A 19875-nucleotide genomic window follows, 5' to 3' on the forward strand; every position below is an offset into this window, starting at 1 on the left:
AAACTTAGGTTGTGAGCTTTGCAGGGCAGAATGTATCAACCTGGATGTGCCTTATTTGGCTGCATAGTAATCAGAACAGAAGTGTGTGTGTTCGTGTGTAAATAGGTTTTTGTTCACAGGAGAGCGAAGAAGCAAAAAAAAGAAGCATGTTTAGCCTAGCAGATTAGCAAGCTGGCAATATCTGTATGTCCACAACCTGGACTTTGCTACAAACTTTGGACCTATGGTATTTGTGTGTCTGTGTGTTTGTGTAGAGAACACTACAGAAACAATTCAAACCTGGATCTTGGCAGAGAATAATTAAGTTTTAACAAGCCACCTAGCATTGCAGATTCAATGGGAAAGAGTTTTTGTTGCAGCCATAAAAACGGTTCCCTCACCAACTCAGAGAAGGCAATACAGTGTGGAGAAGCCAATAAAGGAGAAGATCCAGCAGAACTGAGAAAACCAATTCCAATTGGGAAATGGTTTACAATTCCAAGATGACTTAAACAGCAGAAATCCAATAAATGCAACACATCTCTGCAGGCCTTACCTTTTTCCTATTTTTTGTCTGTTATAAGATCTGTAGCCCGGATCCTTGATATGTATGTGTGTGAGCATACTCCTCTGTGTGTATTAACTTAGGGTTAGTATGTTAGGTAGTGTAATACTTTAACTATTTTAAGGAAAGATAGCTTTGAACCTACATTTAAACACACACAGCAACATTGTTGTTTAAAGTTCACTATCCAGTTCCATCCCCAAAACTGAACTGTGACACAAAAAAACCCCTTATATAACAGGTACAGCTAGACTGTACACATCCTGGAAACAAAAAAAAAATCAACAAGCTCTGTTAGGGTTTTAGACATCAATTAAAGAATGTAACTTTTACATATCCAAGCTAAGAGTTACCATCTCAGCTTTCTAAAGCAGGACTGTTTCACGTATGTATTTCAAATAACCAACATTCTATCCAAGACACTCAAGTTTTAGGATGTCAAACTAAACAGTACTATTAAAAATTAGGGCTAAGAATTTCCAGCAACCACCTGTTCCTTAGCTTCCAAAGTTAGTGGAAAGTAGCATATGATATCCCTCAGTTGAATGTTCCAATAATCAAACTGGGGAAATAAAAAAAAGTCTGCCTGCTCCAGAAATGTACAGCATCAATCAATTCTGAAGCAACATTAGGGGTGAGGGAGGATAATGTGGATTGCACAGGCATATTCCTGACAAAACAATCATTTACTTGAAAAGTCCTCAAAAGGAAGGAAGGAAGGAAGGAAGGAAGGAAGGAAGGAAGGAAGGAAGGAAGGAAGGAAGGAAGGAAGGAAGGAAGGAAGGAAGGAAGGAAGGAGGGAGGGAGGGAGGGAAGGAAGGAGGGAGGGAGGGAAGGAAGGAGGGAGGGAGGGAGGGAAAGAAAAGAAAAGAAATTTTGGACAAAGCAGGGTACTCTACTAAGTGAACAAGTGAAAACAGGAAGCTATTGCCAGCACTAAAAAGGGAAATATTTTCCAGATCTGATATTTTTACATATTTATAGACATTCTGAACTATGCAAAGAATGTTAAGCATTTACTTATGGTGGCAAGGTTGCCTATAGCAAACAGAAAGCTCAGAATTTCTCCAATATGGCCTGTAATTTCCTAAGTGCTTCATTTCATGAATGTGTCTCAAGATATAGTTTCCCCAAGATGTAACATGTTTTGTACTTTTCTTTAAAGAACAGTACAACATTTTCTAGAACACCTCCTAACCAGGGATTCAGAAACTGTAGGTACAGCTTTATTTAAGGGTAGATATGCTACAGGAGATACCAAGTTCATTCCTTTCAGATTCCACACGAAGACATGCAACTTACTTTGTGCATCCGAATGCCATCAACCTGTATTTGTTATTTACAGCCACACAGGTTCCATCCAAAACATCTTGCGCCCAAACGCCATGGAGCTGCTGCAAGAAACATTACAAAGGATTTTATCCCATAAACGTGCTCAGTGTTGACCACAGGCCATGTTTGTGCAATCATATATGTACACAATACTCTGTACCTATATGCGGCCCCAATTCCTACTGCCTTGCTCCTTTATTTGTGTGAGCAAGCAAACCAGCTAGAAAGGTACACTTAACCATAGCATCCTGCTTTGTCTGAACTTGAAACTATGGTTAATATCTTCTACATAAACCACTTTAAACTACAGCTTTCAGATCAAGGCTTGGAGGCCATTAACCTTAGTTTCCTGTTAGGAAACCTAGTTTCCTGGTTTACACTTAATAATAAACCTTTACTGTCACTACACCACCTGTGTGCAGTGAAATTAAACGGTTACACGTAATGGGAAACTGTGGCTTCCAAGCTAGTTTCACCAACTGCACGGAGGGACGAGCAAAGCAGTTGTGGGCTGATATCTGAAGGCTGCAAATGTCTTGGCTTAACAAGTCGGTCATGTGAAATCACTCACAATGTGCTACATTTTGAAGCTATGCATATTGTACACTTGAAAATTAAGTGACAAAGAGCATTCAAATCACTGGGGATTCAGCACCTAATGGAGATAGGAAACCCATGGCCCTCCAGATGCCATTGGACAGTGCAGCTCTTTCAAAAGATATCTAGACTGAATTATTTAGCATAAAAAGTCAGCAGCTGAAATAGTTTCCATATTTGGATTTCAAAATGCAGCCAGGCATCACTGATAATATGAACCCTATAGCCATTCTGCAAGATTTAGAAAAGCTATAAGTAAAAAGGAACATAACAAATAACAAATTAAAGTAACCAGTAAAAGGGCGGTTTAATTCAATACACGACCACTGAATCCATATGTTGCGAACAGGCATGTTGCTTTACTTTAAAAGGATAGTATGTGTGAGGGACAGGGGATATCGCGAAGTCCCTCCCCTCCTGAGTTCAAGCCAATCGCCGAGCACAGGGGGAAGCAGAGAGAGTTCCGATTCCAGTGGGGAAGCAGGAAGTCGTGTCCGAGGCTCAGGCAAGGTAGAGGAGCCAGGGTCCCAGGTGGGACAGGAAGGGGCGAATAAGGGCGGGAGACCCATCCCCCCAACTCCGGAATTACGCAGAAAGAGGAGGGGAAAGAGGATGGGTCTGCCAAAGCTTTTGTGTTGGAGAAAGACGCGCCAAAAGCCATTAGGAGGTTCTGAAACCGACTGACCACATCACTCCATGTAAATAGCAATGACTTAAGCACTGTAAATACGCAGCACCAATAAAAGAATAAAATGCAGAGCTGCGTAGCGTCGTTACTCTGAAGTAGTCCACTCCGGCCACTGTGGCAGCAACCTCCTAATCCTTTTTGGGCTACTTTGGAGTTGCCGGGATGAGCGTGTCAGAGGCGGAGAGATGGCGGCAGATCGCGGAGCAAGCCCAGCAAGAACTGCAGCAGCTGTCGCTGCAGGCGCAGGGGGAATTGAAGGCAGCTAAAGAAGAGACTAAGAAGGTCCAGGACGACCGGCTACAACTTGCGGAACAGGTGAGAGCGCTACAGGAAAGAGAGCAGGAATTAAGGGCGGTGGCGGTAGACCTCCAAAACAAGCTGGATGCAGAGAAAAACAAGGCGGGAGGGGCACCCCAAGTCCAAGTGCTGCCAGGAAGGAGAGCCGGGACGCTAGTAAGCAAGTTCAATGGAGACCCGAAGGAATATCAGGGCTTTGAGACTGAGATTGTGTATGCTCTTGAGCTGCACCACGATGAGTTCCCTGATGATGAGTACAGGGTAGCGTTTATTGTGGAGCACCTTACCGGGGCAGCCAGGGAGTGGCTAAGACCGTTAATTGCAACAAAGAATCCTTGCATGAAGAATGTCAAACTATTTCTAGAAGGTTTGAAAACGATGTATTCGTCCGATAGTCATATGGACCAGACTAAGGAGGAACTTCATAATTTACGCCAAGGAAATATGACAGTTCGCGCGTATTGGGCGAAATTCACCATGCTGGTGCACAGATTGGGGTGGGAACTAGAGTCACCCCCAATGCACGCGGCGTTCTACTTGGGGTTGCATGAGGAGGTGAAGGATGAGCTCTCGAGAGGTCCAAAGCCCAGTAATATGGATCAGCTGAGCAAAGCGGCTCTGGCGGTGGGGGTGAGACAGGAATCCCGGTGGAGCGACAAGCAAGCAACGCGCGCAAAGCGGGCTTGGTTCCCACGGTCGCAGGAGAAGCCACTCCCCCAACAACCCTTTCAAGCCACGCCTGGGGCCAGTCAGGACCAGGAACCCATGCAGATTGATAGCGCGCGCGCGCGGGCTTTTCAAACCCCAGCGGCGCCAAGACGCAAGGAGGGAAGGGGTGGGAATTGCTTTCTCTGCAACTCCCCCCAGCATCTCGTCAGAGACTGCCCACATCGCAGGGAGTGGCAAGGAAAGGCGGGAACGGTTGTGCCCTCCCCCACTGACGCAGCACCACAGCAGGGAAACGGGAAAGCCTGGCTGCAGGAGACAAGGGGCAGCAGCCAGGCACAGTCAGCAGACAACAGCCCCAACCCACCCACCCGCACAGAGAGGAGCAGAGCCAGCCCACCCCTCCCAGAGCAGGAGTGGTTCTAGAAGTGACGCTCACGCTCCCAAATGGCTATCCCCTGACGGTCCTCGCCCTAATTGACAGTGGTGCCTCAGCCAACTTCTTCTCGAGAAACTTTGCAGAAGAGCACCAGATCCAGCTTCTGCAGCTGGATTTTCCCCTGCACGTGGCAACCATTGACGGCAGAGAACTGCTGGGAGGGGCCATCACTCATCAAACCCCCCCCATGAGAATGACGGTGGGAAGGCACTCAGAGACACTGGCATTCAACGTCACAACCATCTCAGACCCCCCCATCGTCTTGGGCATGAGCTGGCTGGCGCGCCATGACCCCTCCATAAGTTGGCACCAGAGATGCATCACTTTTGGATCGGACTTTTGCCTGGAAAATTGCATGCAGCACCAACCAGGGGAGGGGCCTCCGATAGCCACGGTGGCCACCATGCACGTCAAAGGGGGTGAGGCGATACCCAAGCCGTACTGGGACCTGCAGGAGGTCTTCAGCGAAGCGGAGTCCAACCACCTACCCCCACACAGGCCTTTTGACTGCCAGATCAACCTGGTGCCAGGGGCAACTATACCCCCAGCCAAGCTGTACGCCATGTCAGACCAGGAACTGGAGGATCTGCGCGCTTTCATCGACAAGAACCTCAAGCGGGGGTTCATCAGAGAAAGCAAGGCAGCAGGGGGCAGCCCGGTCTTCTGGGTCGACAAGAAAGACACGCAACAGCGCCGTCTGGTGGTGGATTTTAGACGGCTGAATTCAGTGACAGAGCCAGTGGCTTTCCCCATGCCCAGAGTGGATGATCTCCTGACAGCGGCACGCAGGGGCAAGATTTTCACCAAGCTAGACCTGAGGGGGGCGTACAACTTGATCAGGATCCGGGAAGGCGATGAATGGAAAACCACGATGTTCACGCCTCTGGGCTCTTTTGAATATCTGGTGATGCCCTTCGGGTTGCAAGGGGGCTCAGCATGCTTCCAGGCCTTCATGCACCACGTCCTGGGGTCCCTCCTCTTCAGGAAATGCTTGGTCTTCCTGGATGACATCCTTATTTACTCCAATGACCCAGTGCAGCATGTGAAAGACGTCAGGGAGGTGTTGCAGCGCCTGAAGGAGAACCACCTGTATGTGAAGCTAGAGAAGTGCAAGTTTCACACCAAGGAGGTGGACTTCCTGGGCTACAAGCTGTCAGACAAGGGGCTGGCGATGGACAAGGACAAGGTGCAGGCCATCCTGGACTGGCACAGCCCCAGGACGCGCAAAGATGCCCAACGCCTACTAGGCTTCGCCAACTTCTACAGGAAATTCATCAAGAACTTCTCTCGCGTTACGGCTCCCATCACTGACTGCCTGAGAGGCAAGCAGAAGTTCAGGTGGACACCAGAGGCGCAAGCAGCGTTCGAAAGCCTCAAGAGGGTGTTCGCCTCAGACCAGAACCTGTTCCACGTGGTTCAGGACGCGCCCCTACGCGTGGAGACAGATGCTTCTGATAAAGCTGTGGGCGCCATTTTGTTGCAACTGGACGCCAACAGAGAGTGGAGACCCTGTGCCTTCTTCTCCAGGAAGTTGACCCAGCCAGAGCGAAACTACACAGTGTTTGATCGGGAACTTCTTGCGATCCACGCTGCGTTCCAGCACTGGAGACACTTCCTGGTGGGCGCCAAGCACCCCATCCAGGTGTGCACAGACCACAAGAACCTGGAGTTCTGGAGAACTGCCAGGGTGCTCAACCAGCGGCAGATACGGTGGGCAGAGTTCTTCTCGAACTTCAACTTCTCCATACACTACATCCCGGGAGAGCAGAATGTCAGGGCGGATGCCCTCTCCCGCAAGCCAGAGTACATGGAGGAGGAGGCGCCACCGGCACCCAGGCACATTTTCCCCCCGTCAGCATGGTCCTGCGGAGCAGCAGTGGTGAGCGAGGCAGAACTCACAGCACTGACGGCAGCGGATGAATTTGCCAACCGCATCTTCAGAGAACTGAGAGGGGGGGGGGGAGCAGGCAAAAGACTTTGCAGAACGCAGGGGGCTGCTTTTCTACAAGGGTGCACTGTACCTGCCCACCACCCAGCTCAGACGTACGGTCCTCAAGCAGATGCACGACAACCCAACGGCGGGTCATTTTGGGAGGGACAAAACCACTCACCTAGTCATGAGACACTTCTGGTGGCCAGGGGTGCGGGAAGATGTTCGAGACTATGTAAGGGGCTGTGACACCTGCCAGCGGGCAAAGGTGGTCAGAGCAGCGCCACCGGGATTGCTGGAGCCCTTAGCCACGCCACACAGGCCGTGGGAAGTGGTGTCCATGGACTTCATCACAGATCTGCCTTCTTCCAGGGGCAAGACCGCAGTGTTGGTGGTGGTGGACCTCATGTCCAAAATGTGCCATTTTATACCGTGTGCCAGGGCGGTCTCTGCAGAAGAGACAGCCAAACTGTTTGTGGATCACGTATTCAGACTGCATGGATTACCCTTAAGGGTTATTTCGGATCGTGGCCGCCAATTTGTTTCCAGGTTCTGGCGGCGGCTCATGAACCTCCTGCAGGTGGAGGTCAGCTTGTCGACGGCTAGACACCCGCAGACCAATGGACAGGCGGAGAGGGTCAACGCCATTCTGCAGCAGTACCTGAGATGTTACGTCAGCCAGAGGCAAACGGACTGGGTGGATCGCCTGCCACTGGCAGAATTTGCCTACAACAATGCGGTGCACGTCTCCACAGGGGTGTCGCCCTTTAAGGCCAATTACGGGCGTGACCTCAGATCTTTCCCTGAGAGGGAGGGGGAGGAGGAGGAGGAGGGCCCACAGGCTGAGGATTGGGCAGAGGAACTGGAGACGGTGCACCAGCAGCTCAGAGAACACTTGGAGAGAGCCAAGGAAGCGTACAAGAGGGGGGCAGATCGCCACAGGCGACCGGGGGAGGTCATTAGGGTGGGGGACAAAGTTTGGTTGTCCTCGGAGGGCCTTCCCATCAGAGGGCGATGCAAAAAGCTGGCGCCCAGAAGGTTGGGCCCCTTCACGGTCACGCAACAGGTCAACCCGGTGGCATACAGGCTGGCACTGCCAGAGGACATGAGGGTGCACCCAGTGTTTCATAGATCGCTGCTGTCGCCGTACAGGGAAAGCAGCAGGCTCCGAGACAGCGAACAAACCCCTGAGGGAGGGGGGGAGAGGGAAGGCAGGGAGCAACTCAATGAGGCCACAGCCATCCTGGATTCAAGGTGGGGGGTGGGGGGACTGGAGTACCTCATGGCATGGGAGGATGCTCCACCGTCCCAGAATGAATGGGTCCCAGCCACTCAGATACAGGAGGAATTCCTGGTAGAAGAATTTCACGCCCTCTTTCCCCATAGACCCAAGCCCTGGCACATGGAAAGGGAGGGGGAGGGGGAGGAAGCACGGGAGAGCAGTTCACCATGGCGCTGGGAAGCGGAGTTTGAGGAACCAGAGGATGAGGTATGGGTGTCACCGAGATCCACCCAGTCAGAGGAAGGAGCAGATTGGCAGAACATTTTTACCCCCACCAGCTCTGACGCCACAGACTTTTTGGGATTCCCGTCCTCCCAGGCGGAAGGGGGGGGCTTGCAGGACTGGGGGGAGGTGTTCACACCAACGGGCTCGGAAAGCACTGAGTTCTTAGGCTTCCAGTCGTCACCGACACCTGGGGGGGACCTGGGGAGGGGTGAAGGAGAGCTTGGGAGGGGGGTGGATGTGAGGGACAGGGGATATCGCGAAGTCCCTCCCCTCCTGAGTTCAAGCCAATCGCCGAGCACAGGGGGAAGCAGAGAGAGTTCCGATTCCAGTGGGGAAGCAGGAAGTCGTGTCCGAGGCTCAGGCAAGGTAGAGGAGCCAGGGTCCCAGGTGGGACAGGAAGGGGCGAATAAGGGCGGGAGACCCATCCCCCCAACTCCGGAATTACGCAGAAAGAGGAGGGGAAAGAGGATGGGTCTGCCAAAGCTTTTGTGTTGGAGAAAGACGCGCCAAAAGCCATTAGGAGGTTCTGAAACCGACTGACCACATCACTCCGTGTAAATAGCAATGACTTAAGCACCGTAAATACGCAGCACCAATAAAAGAATAAAATGCAGAGCTGCGTAGCGTCGTTACTCTGAAGTAGTCCACTCCGGCCACTGTGACAGTATGTACAAAGGATTTGAAAATAATCAGTTCACATAACGCAAAATGTGAGAGAAAGACTATAAATCAAATTTAGGAAGATAATGCAGAATTAATTTTAGAAATTAACTGTAGTAAGATTATAGTCTTCTTAACTGTACATCAGAAAGAACTTTATAGACTTATTTTAATGACATACATGAAATATTTTTTCTGCCCAAAGATTCCTCTATTATTTTCATTGAAGGCATGTTCGGGGGGGGGGGAACACCCTCATACAGTATTCCCTAAACCATTTCGACCATATGAAGTTTCATAATTTCTCAGCTGTGGCTGATTAATACAAAGTCTAATGCAGGGCAGCAAACATTTAGCTAAATCTGAAAAATGCTGACAAGTAACTAATCAAATGTTAGAAAATTATACCTCTGCTGTGAATCCACTTGATATTGGTGTAATGAAACCAACTCTGCCGTCATTAAAGACAACAGCAAACCCATCAAGAGTAGCACAGTATTCCATGTCTTTGATGTGCACATCTTCAAATCCCAAATATGAACCTGGTAGTGAACAAGATCAATTATCAAAAAGGCCATTTTCATACTGCAAACTATTTCTTTCTTTCATCAGTACAAGAAGTGGTACTATCCACAGCTACATAAATGAAAAAATGTTCACGTCAGCTGCAAGGACTGGTTAAAGTAGATTTCATTTTAGTGAAGCGTTTCCCTCCCATTTACGCCCAGACAGAGAAGTAATACCTCTAGAAGAATGCAGATCCACCGAAAATGGGACTGTGCAGAGGTTTATGGCTTTCCTTCCATTCATCATGCCATCCCAGTGAATAAGATGCAGGAAACCATCAATAGTAGCAACAATCAGATCCTCCAGCATGGACTGTAAGCTACAAGAAAGACACATCATTCCCCAGACACTGAGGTTGAAAGAAATAGGCCGATTTACTCAACAGAGAGAAGTACTTTTCAAGGCTTAATACATTGTTTCATTGATCCAGTTTCCTAATGAAAATATTTCTACTAATACAGCAATATCACCCACCGTCACAGATGAATTTACACAAATAAATCTGAAAAAAACCTTCTCCCCTGCACATTTTCCCCTCAAGAGCACAGTTATTAAAGTGTTATTTTAAAAAGATCCCACAACAAATATCCTTTAACTACTGATTTAATATTGAATGTATCTAAGAGCAAGTCTTTGAACAATGCTATCAGTCTCCTCCAACTGATAGCATGTCATTTCTTAATTCATTCCAATTTTCCTTTCTAAAGGAGCAGAGTGTACCCTCAACTTTTCCAAAGCATGGGAATGGGCTTTTTGCCTAAATATCAGAAAACAGAGGGCTTGCTAAATCATAGAAAAATGTACAGTAATAATCCAACAGCCAACTTCATCTAATGGCAGAATAAAATATTCCATAGCTGTCCTCAGTTGTCATGCAAAACCATGGTTTAGTGTGATGTGCATGAGCAAGAATGAGTGGCTGTGAGCCTGACTTATGTGTTCTCCACCCCACCCTACATGGCCAAGAAGAGTATGGTTTTAGGGTGGTTTGTTATCCTACTCTGACTGACAAACTGTGGTTAATATTACTTATGCTGAACTTGAAACAAGCCAGCTTCAATGAGAGCTTCTTATTTTAAACAGTTAATGCTGACAACAGTTCTTGGATCAGACGGTAGTTAACCAAAATTGAAAGTGGGAGGGGAAGAGAGTGCATGTATGCCCAAGGTTTGCAGCAGCTAGTTCCTGCTTGTGCATGGTTTGGTGCAATTTCATAATGTATCTTATGTATATCACCACAAGATTCTCCTACTAGGCCGTTTTTCTTTGAGAGCATCACACAGTCCCATAATCTCAATGCCTCAAGTGTTACATCAGTATTTCCTTATTTAATTTTGTCACACAATCTGCACTGGCACTGAAAGCTGATGCACAAATGATGATTCGCCATACCTGGTTATAGATGCTTGCAAATCCAACACTTGCTTCTTCTCTAGATTTAATGATGGGGCACACTGTTCTTCCTTATAGTGTGGTGTTCCTTTCATATGGGGGCTTCCTCTTTAAAACAAAAGCAAACCCAGAACATGGAAATCAAAAACTATAGCAAAGTGTGCCACATTACAATACTGTAAATTTCATATTTAAGGGGGGAAACATGGTGGTAGGACCTAGGGATTTTGAAAGTCTCCCTCTATCTTAAGTAGGATACTTTAAATAGAGACTATTTGCACTAAAGTGAATCACTGCTCTATGTAGAAACAATCAAATAAAGAAAACAGCCAAAAATGATAGTTGTCACAGCAATCTAAACTAAGTTCTGTTGTGTACAAGAACTGAAGGCTCTGTGATCCTGTGGGTACAATGATCAGGAATGTAGAAATATAGTTCTAGGTCTAATGGGGGTTGGTTAAGCATAGACCAATGGTACCAAATAGTATGGGAAACAGCCTTACTAGAAAAATTAACCAATAAGCTGAAACTGACACGGGGACAAATAGAAGAAGATGGCTTCACCCCGGTATGGTTCCCTTTTATCACATACATAGCCCAACAAGACAATGACAAAAACCCACCAACAGCATACAAATCAATATGGCTAACCTGATCCAAAACACCCACCCACCCCACTCACACACAAAACAAAGACAACCATACCCTAGGCCAACCCCAACATCTCTCACCGCCTAAGGAACACAAGCGAACAGCAGAGAACCTCCACAAGCGATACTAACAAAAAACCCCACATATATTAAGTAAAATATAAACATCGTCACCCAACCCCCCCATCTCTCCCCCCACCATCTACCTCTTTTCCTCTTTCTTCCCAATGTCTCAACAAATGAAACCGATTTGTAAAAATGTTACGAGAGACACTGCATACTGGTATATCTTTGTAAATCAAGAAAATATTTAATAAATAAATAAAATAATGGGGGTTGGTGGAAGAGAGGAAGTCTCAAACCTCTCCAAAGCAGCCTTCCAGAGTCTCATGTAAATAAGAAAGGAATGCCCACTGCGATCATTAGCGGAATACTGTACAGAAGCCCATCTCACTATCAATTATCAAAAGACAAAAATAATGTCTTTCGCCAAATGCCCTAAGAACCATACATGGAGCATAAGCGGCCAGAAAATCGAACAGGTCCACTGCCTAAAATATCTAGGCGTCGTCTTTCACGATAAAGGGCTAAAGAAAGCCCACCTAATACAGTCAGTAACAGCAGCCCACAAATCCTCTACAGCTATTCTAAGCTTTCTTAGAACAAAGGGGGGACAGTATTAACATCCCGCCACCTAATCTGATGACAGCCGAAAGAGTGCAGTCCAAATTCCTTAGAGCGGCCTTACAAATGCCCCCGTGTGTGTCAAACGCGGCCATACAATTAGAAACAGGCCTGATCTCTGTGGAGGCCAGAGTGTGGATGCAGGCTTGTAATCTATGGCTGAAACTTAACATGAATCCTCAGGGCCTACTTCTGTTGCTAGTGAAAGATAACTATCAATCCCTCTGGAGCAAGACCATAGTGAATAAGATGCTGAGTATAGGCCTCAATCCATCCAGCCTTATGTCACGTGATCTTGATACAGCAAAGACCCTTATTAAACAGAGGATTATAGATATAGAAAGACAGAAGGATTTAAGTAAAGTACCTCACTTTCTAATTGAGGAGGAAAGGAGATACTTGGCCCGCCCAGCCAGATATTTATTCCACCTGGAAATACCCTCTCATAGAAGAGCATTCACTTTGGCCCGTAACCGCATAATGCCTTCAACAGTTCTCCAGGGGAAGTACAAACGGATCCCTTGATGTGAGAGATGCTGCCTGTGCGGATCAGGAGAAGTGGAATCTATTGGCCATATACTTCTGCGATGCTGCTTCTATGAGGAGGTGCAAGGCGAGCTTATCCACACCATACTGGCAGAGCTACCTGGACGCTCGGATAATTTCTATATAGAGTGGCTTCTTTCCGACGCTAACCCTAATGTGTCAGCGAAGGTAGCCAAATTCTGTGCTAGAGCCATAAAAATTCGGTCCAATCTAATTAGCAGTGTCCAAATATCCTCAGAACATCTTCAGGACTAGCTAAAGAGGATCCAGTGATATTAACTGCTGCAGTTTACCTCCCTAAGTAGTAATACTCCTTTTAATTAGTTTTATTTTAACCAATTGTTAAAACTTATGCTTATTGTCTATTTTTAGATATTCTTGTTTTCTTTTATTGTTTTTATGTATCGCATATTTATGTGTGCTGGTCAAGAACCGTAATAATCAATCAATCAATCAATCAATCAAAGGAATGCCCACAAAAAAGTAAACTTGAAATTTGCCAGCCTCCCTCTCTCACCCCCAACTCCCAAAGCAAAGCTCAGTTTGCTTAAAAAACACTCCCATACACACCCTTTATCTTCTTTCAGCTCTCCTCTTCTGAAATAAGGCCTAATCCACCCCTCTCTGAAAATGTGCCTCTTTAACAGAGGAGCAAAGCACTGCTGGCTTAAACACAAGCTGCTTTGGAGGGGAAGAGTGATCTGAAAAATCAGCTGCCTGGGGCAGAAGGACCAAGGCTGCTCTGCAGCTTATGCAAATAGTACCATAGGGGAGTCAGATTCGCTCTTTAGTACATCAAAAGGTCTCCTGGGGAGTCTCAGAGGCTCAATAGATGATAACCGCTTTTCAACTTTTGTGCTCCCTCAGTCAGGGACCTTGCCCTGCCTCTCCCTAGCAAACCTTGCAACAGGAAATCTCCACTGGGTTAAAAAGGGGTGCTCTGAGTTGCAAAAGGCGATGAGCGAACAGTTAATTTTTGGTCCACAACATCTGAGGCTACCCTGGTCCCAGAGTTCTCTGGAATATAATCAAGCTAAGGAGGATATTTCTGGAATGGAGAACCAGTGCCCCCCCGCAACCGATATTGTTGGACTAGGTCTCCCATCAGGACGGCAGACTTTCTAGAGGAATCCCAATTCAAAGAGGGATTAGACAAGGATGTTTGCTCCTTTTTTATTCAACATCTATGTTAATTCTCTGATCACATGCTGTCATGAAATTGATACCCACCCGCCCTAGTTTTCTAGTGGTAGAAAAGTACCAGTTCTAATGTATGCGGATGACGCTGTTCTTCTCTCTCAAACTAATGCTGGTTTGAAACGTGCCTTAGGGAAGTTTAGTGACCAATGCAACACCAAATTGTTAACAATTAATTTTGCCAAAACTAAAATTGTACGTTTCGACTGTTCCTTTAAGAAAGACAATCAGAGTATAAATGGAAACGCCATAGAACAAACTAAGATCTTCCAATATTTAGGCATAACCTCCTACAATGCCAAATTGTCAACACACTTGACCGCATCAGCTACTTCAGCAGGAGGAAGTGCAAATGCCATCCTTAGATAATTCAGAAGGAAAGGCACCGGCTTCCTTCCTATGGCCCTAAAAGTCTTTCACGCAAAATCTTTAGCCCAGCTCCTGTTTGGCTCTCAAATCGGACCTTCTGCCAATCTTAAGACCCTTGAAACAGTACTATAAAAATTTTTAAGATCACTATTCGGTACCCCAAAGAGCACACCTAATGCAGTATTAAGGCAAGAGGCAGGACTTCCCAGAGTGGAATTAAAAGTCTGGGAGCAAGCAATATCCCTCTGGTTGAAAATCTATTGCGGTTCGAGGACCCGCCCCCCGCAAGAAATGAAGGCACAGTGACACGTGGTATTAACGTTAATGGGTAGAATAAGGCCACAACTTTATTGGTTAAAGCAAGTGAGAGGTATTGGCTTAGGCATTGGACTCCCTAGCAAGCGTGACTCCACCCCGCTCGGCGGGGGGTCATATCAGGTTAACACCCCAAGGGCGGAGCCTGTTGATGCAAATACAACTGAAAGCTCCCCCTGGTGCCACCGGGGTCGTGCCATGGCCCTAGCCACCCGCAGGGCGTAGGACGGGATCCACGACCGCCGGATCCCTTAAGGGGATACCCCTATACGAGGAGGGTTGGATGATGGCCACAACCAGTCCTCAAACACACCAGACAACTCCATATTCCAATGCCTACCGCCAAATACCGAAGAAGTTGTGACGAATTGCTACGAGGTAGGCGAAAAAACCAAGAGGCCGGTGCCAATTAGCCAATTGGAGAAAAAACTCCTACCCGGACCCTTTGGGCCACCAAAGGCGACCCAAAGGCGACCAACCGAAGTCCATAGCAAGGTCAAAATGTACCTGACTAAGGGACGACCTAAAGGGCGGGTGGGTGGGAGATCCGATGTGGTGCAAGGGGCGAGAAGGGGCGATCTGGAGCCTGCCGCGCTATTTTAAAGACCTCTTAGCCCCGCCCCCCCAGCTGGCCCTATTGGCCAGCCCTAAGCGCGGCAGGTAAAGGCGGAACAGGGGGCGGACCCCGCCCCCTGCTTGCTGCGTAGAGCGGGTCCCGCCCGCAAATTCCCCCTCCAAAGGGAATGTTACCTCATTTCCTGGCCGCATTTCCCTATCCACCCTGGCTTATGCAAATAACTAACAAGATCAAACAAATTGGCCTAAATCCTGAAGATCTTTTTAATGGAACTCTGAACAAGGCAAAAACAATTATTACTCAGAGACTTTACGATGTCGAATTACAACAAGAAGATGCCTTACTCCCGGAGAATTATAGATGTCTAAAATTGTGGCCTAATTTTACAGCTGCCCCTTACTTATCTAACATCACTAACGAAGCTTATAGATGGGCCTTCTCTAGAGCCCGCTTTGAGGCAATGCCCTCAGCGGTGCTGTACGGCAAATTTATGCAGGTACCAATTCATGAACACCTTTGCCCTTGCATGTCTAACAAGGTAGAATCTGTCACTCATATTCTTTTATTTTGTGAATTTTATAGTGAAGAACGATCTCGACTTATTTTACCCCTTTTATCAAAATTTACACCCTTACAATATTATTTGGAATCCCCCCCCCCCGAAATCTTACGAAAATTCCTTCTGGAAGATTCCTCAAGCCCAGTGTCATATGACGTGGCCAAATTCTGCACTTTAGCTATTAAGAAACGTAAATCCCTTCTATTGAATGACACATTGCAAATTCCTTTTGTGTAGTTGTTCTATTTCTGGTGGTGTTATTGCTGATTTTATTTTGTTTAGAATTATGATATTCTGTATTGCTGGCCTTTGCTGTAATAAAAATTGAACTTGACTAAGGTCTCCTCAACAAATTTGCCTGTGTGACCTCATCTAAAAGAAGAACTAGACAAGCTTGGTTTAACGAGTTTGGTGCATAGCAGAATAATAATAAAAAATACGCAGTCCATGTTAGTTAAGGTAGTCATACGCTTTTCAGCTCACAGCATCATCACAAATTCTTGCCCAATATGAACTTATCATAGAGTTTCATTTTAACAGTGACAATGTAAGACAGAGCCAACACTGCAAAATACTTAGATATCTACACATGGGAAAGGAATGGTCACTGGAAGATGTTTTTAGGATGTCGTGAAGATCTAGATGATGGAAAGGCAGCATATAAAACTGTCAAAGAGCTTCCAAACTGCATAGCTGCTCCTTCAGGGGGAAGTGCAACCCCATCAAGGGTAGGCAATTGACCGATTTCTCAGACACGGGAACCACTCATCCACAGTGCCTCCATCTTGTCAAGATTCAAGAGCAGCTTATTTTCCCTCATCCATCCCACCACCGAATCCAGGCATTGGTTCCAGGGCCCACACAGCCCTTCTGATTCACTTATTATGGAGAAATAGAGCTGTGTCATCAATATACCTATGCATGTTGCCCCAAATCTCTTAATGTCCATATAGATATTAAATAGCCCTGGGGACAGAATAGTGCCCTGCGGAACCTCAGAGCACAACCACAAGGGGGATGGAAAGGACTATCCCAGTGCTACTCTTCGGATTTGGTCCCATAGGTAGAACCAGAAACACTGTAACACAGTGCCCCCAAATTCCTAATCTATGGAAGTAGATCAGGAGGTTACCATGGGCAATGATATCGAAAGCCACAGAGAGAATGAGAAGCACTAGAAAAGCCTCTTGTCCCATTCTCTAAAGGTCAACTAAGGCAGACTCAATCCCATGGCCATGCCTAAACCCCTCTTAATCTCTGGTGTCCAATCATTACAATCTTTCTAGGGGACAAGAGCTCCTAGGAGGACAGGGGAAGTGGAAACCTCAGGTGCTTCTGGAATCATTAGGCTTGGATCAAGAGGAATCAGAATGCAACCAAGGAAAAGCAGTGGTCCAAAATTCTTTCCTGCCCTGTTCTTCCCCCACTCCAGCCTCAGAACCCATTCCACTCTGTTCTTCTCCTCCCCACAAATCCAATTCATTAATCTGCCTTCCCAGATAAAATTCATTCTTCCTCAAAAGAAAACTGCACAACATTACACTTGAAGTCTTAAATGCCTGAAATGACCAGCCATATTAGGCATTGCTCTCTAGCAGTTGCCTGAAAGCTGCTTTATTTCCTGTACAATCTTACTAGGAGGGAAGTGGACCAGAATTCAGCCCCAGGCAGTGGCAGTTCTTGAATATTCAGGCCAGGAAGCAGGATCTCTCAATTTCCATTCTCCCTCCTTTGGCAGCTACAACTGTGAGAGAAGCATATGGCATATGCAAGCAAGGTGCTCACAAACATGTGAAGTGCTTAAGTGTGCCATAAAGCCTTGCGAGCCTGTTTCAATATATTGATTGCTTTGACCTTTAATCTATGAACTATGCTGTGACAGAAAGCGGAAGGAATGTTTCATCTGTGTTGCCACATCAGCAATGGCTGCACTTCTGTCCAAATTAGACATCTAAAAGAGGGCATCAGGAAGGTCGAGGGGAGAGGAAGTCATGAGGAAAGTACTGTGTTTATACCGAATAAGAGACCCATACCGTGCAACATCTCAGTATGTTCACAGTTTTATTTCATTTACGTATTTAACAGTTAGTTTCTAAGTTCTTAACATCAACTTAACTGAAGTATAACCAGTATAAATGTGTCCCTATTGAATTTTCCTGAATAAAATTATGAATTTACACGTGGCATACTCAAAAAATTTTTGCCTAACATTAATTTCTAGTGCTATTTTTATTTGGCTTCTTTTATATTTTAATCAGCTTTCCATCACCACATTAAAACTGAGCAGTGCTCTTTATGCTCACACTGAACATGGGCTTAAGGCCAACACTGACAATCTTCCAAGTTCCACTCTGAAATGGAAGAAAGGCTATGCAGTTGGAGCAGAGCCACTTGGCTTCTTTCAAATATCAACTACTATTCATTTTTCAGTTTTACTCCAATGCAGAATACTCTAGCTGAGGAAGTCAACAACCCCCCCCCCAAAAAAACCCTTAATGTCAATTCTATAATTGCCAGCAAGAACACTCTAGGAAACCAGTTTCTACATAGGACCTTTATAAACAATCAACCAAAACACTATGGTAAATAGGTCACTTTATGTAATTCTTAAAAAATAATGTTACAACGAGAAAGTCTGAAGCGATTTATAGCAATATACAATGTAAAAAAGTGAAGCATATTGGAAGACTTACTTGGGATAAACTGGCTCATAAAGATACTTGTCTCTTGCCAATGATAGATGAAAAAACATGATGTATCCATTTTCTGTCTGAAAGAGGTAAGATATAAAAATCAAAGAAGCACACATGTAAAAGTTCTCACAGGAACTTCGAGCTATTTCAATACACTGTGTGTATGATATGTTTTATGGTTTTTCATGTCTTTAACATCTTTATTTCATTTTTGTTTGCCACCCTAGGAGGATGGGATAAAAATCTTATAAATAATAATAGTGATTTAAAGAGAAGCCCATGGCTGAGACCCGACAGAAGCTCTGATTTCCCATTCCCTTCCTCCCCACAGCAGTCCCAAATATGCCTCTTCCAGGGATTGGGGACCCTTCTGAATGGAAATGCCTGTGGTGCGGGGGGGGGGGCTATCCAAAGGGACAATGCCCATATAAGTACTTCAATAAATCTCATGAAGTGACGTTAAAAAGAAATGAAAATACATTTTCTTATGACCAAGACACATTTGCTAAGGATCTGAAGTCAACCCTAGGTCCAGAGCAGCTTCTTAGCTAGCGATCAGGATGCAAGGAAAAAAGTTCATCTTAGCTACCGCTGCAATTTCAGTCATTTAATACTGTACTGGCCGGGGATGTTTCTCAAAGCGGCAAGGCTGAAGGAGAAAAATGGAAGGTTTCAAATTTCTTTCCAGGCATGGTTTCCTGTTTTTCAATTAAGGATACAGGAGGAGAAGGAGGCCATACACTTGTTAGCCTATTTCTTTAGCTGTCCCACCTAGTCACATTTCTTCAGTTTTAGAAGCAAAACTAGTAAAAATCCAAGAGAAATATATTTCTTGAAATGCAAAGTGCGTACAAGATGAAAGTTAACACTATCTATTCCTAACTTGCCTTTACTGCTCTGTCATCTTTAAACAATTTACACACACTAGCAGCAGTATCTTATGCCATGAGAAAGAGCAGAAAGAACACTATGTAGAACTCCCATTCTAGCATTAACTTTCCTGAATTCCATCCTCAATCTTAGTCGATGATGTAAAGAAGGTTCATTTCTGTTCACACGCCCTTCAAAAACAAAATATAGCTATATTTTGCTACGCAATCACAATTCAATAATGCTCCACAACTCAAGGATACTGGGTGGTTTTAGAGTTGCCACCAGTCACTGTGGAATTTGAGTCAAACAGCTAACTTTCACAACTGGTAAAATTCACAAAGCTTTCATGTAAACGTGTTCCATCCAAGTGAACTGAATATACTCACTTCATTCACCTGTATGAAACAAGGAGAAGAGCTTAAAACTGACAGAACCAAGAGTGGAGGCCATGCTTGCATTCTGTCACAGGTCCTTCAGACAACAGAGTCTGTCACCTCAAGTCCCCCCAATTTCAATCCCCTTTCTGAGCCAGCTCCAAGCAACATTTAGCACTAGCTTGAAGTTTCCGGGGGGGGGGGGCACCAGCTAATTCAAACAATACCCCTCCAAAACTTTTGTTAGTCCAACTGGCAAATAAGCTTTTCTTATCAGCTGCCATTTATTTATGCTTTTGTAACCTCAAGATTTAAAAACTGCAATATGCTGTCACATGTGGCACAGCACTAAAAACTGTTCAAAAGCTTCCATTCTTGGTAGAGGTAGATCACTGATCACGTATTATTTATTCAGCATG

General features: G+C 45.8%; 1 protein-coding gene across 2 annotated transcripts in view; it reads right to left on the bottom strand.

Annotated features, from left to right (window-relative positions):
• Window positions 1–19875, bottom strand: part of RIC1 (RIC1 partner of RAB6A GEF complex) — a 50839-nt gene that overhangs the window by 19007 nt on the left and 11957 nt on the right. The window contains exons 3-7 of one of the 2 annotated variants that reach the window (XM_060268849.2): window positions 18210–18286; window positions 10620–10727; window positions 9404–9546; window positions 9069–9202; window positions 1847–1935 (exon numbers count right to left, since the gene is read on the bottom strand). In XM_060268849.2, coding sequence (XP_060124832.1) covers window positions 1847–1935; window positions 9069–9202; window positions 9404–9546; window positions 10620–10727; window positions 18210–18286 — 551 coding nt within the window. Of the gene's footprint in view, window positions 1–1846; window positions 1939–9068; window positions 9203–9403; window positions 9547–10619; window positions 10728–18209; window positions 18287–19875 lie in introns of both variants that reach the window. The other variant, XM_035140482.3, reaches the window with a different exon arrangement.

The sequence above is a fragment of the Zootoca vivipara genome, chromosome 15 (genome assembly GCF_965207765.1).
Source record: "Zootoca vivipara chromosome 15, rZooViv2.hap1.1, whole genome shotgun sequence".
NCBI lineage: Eukaryota > Metazoa > Chordata > Lepidosauria > Squamata > Lacertidae > Zootoca > Zootoca vivipara.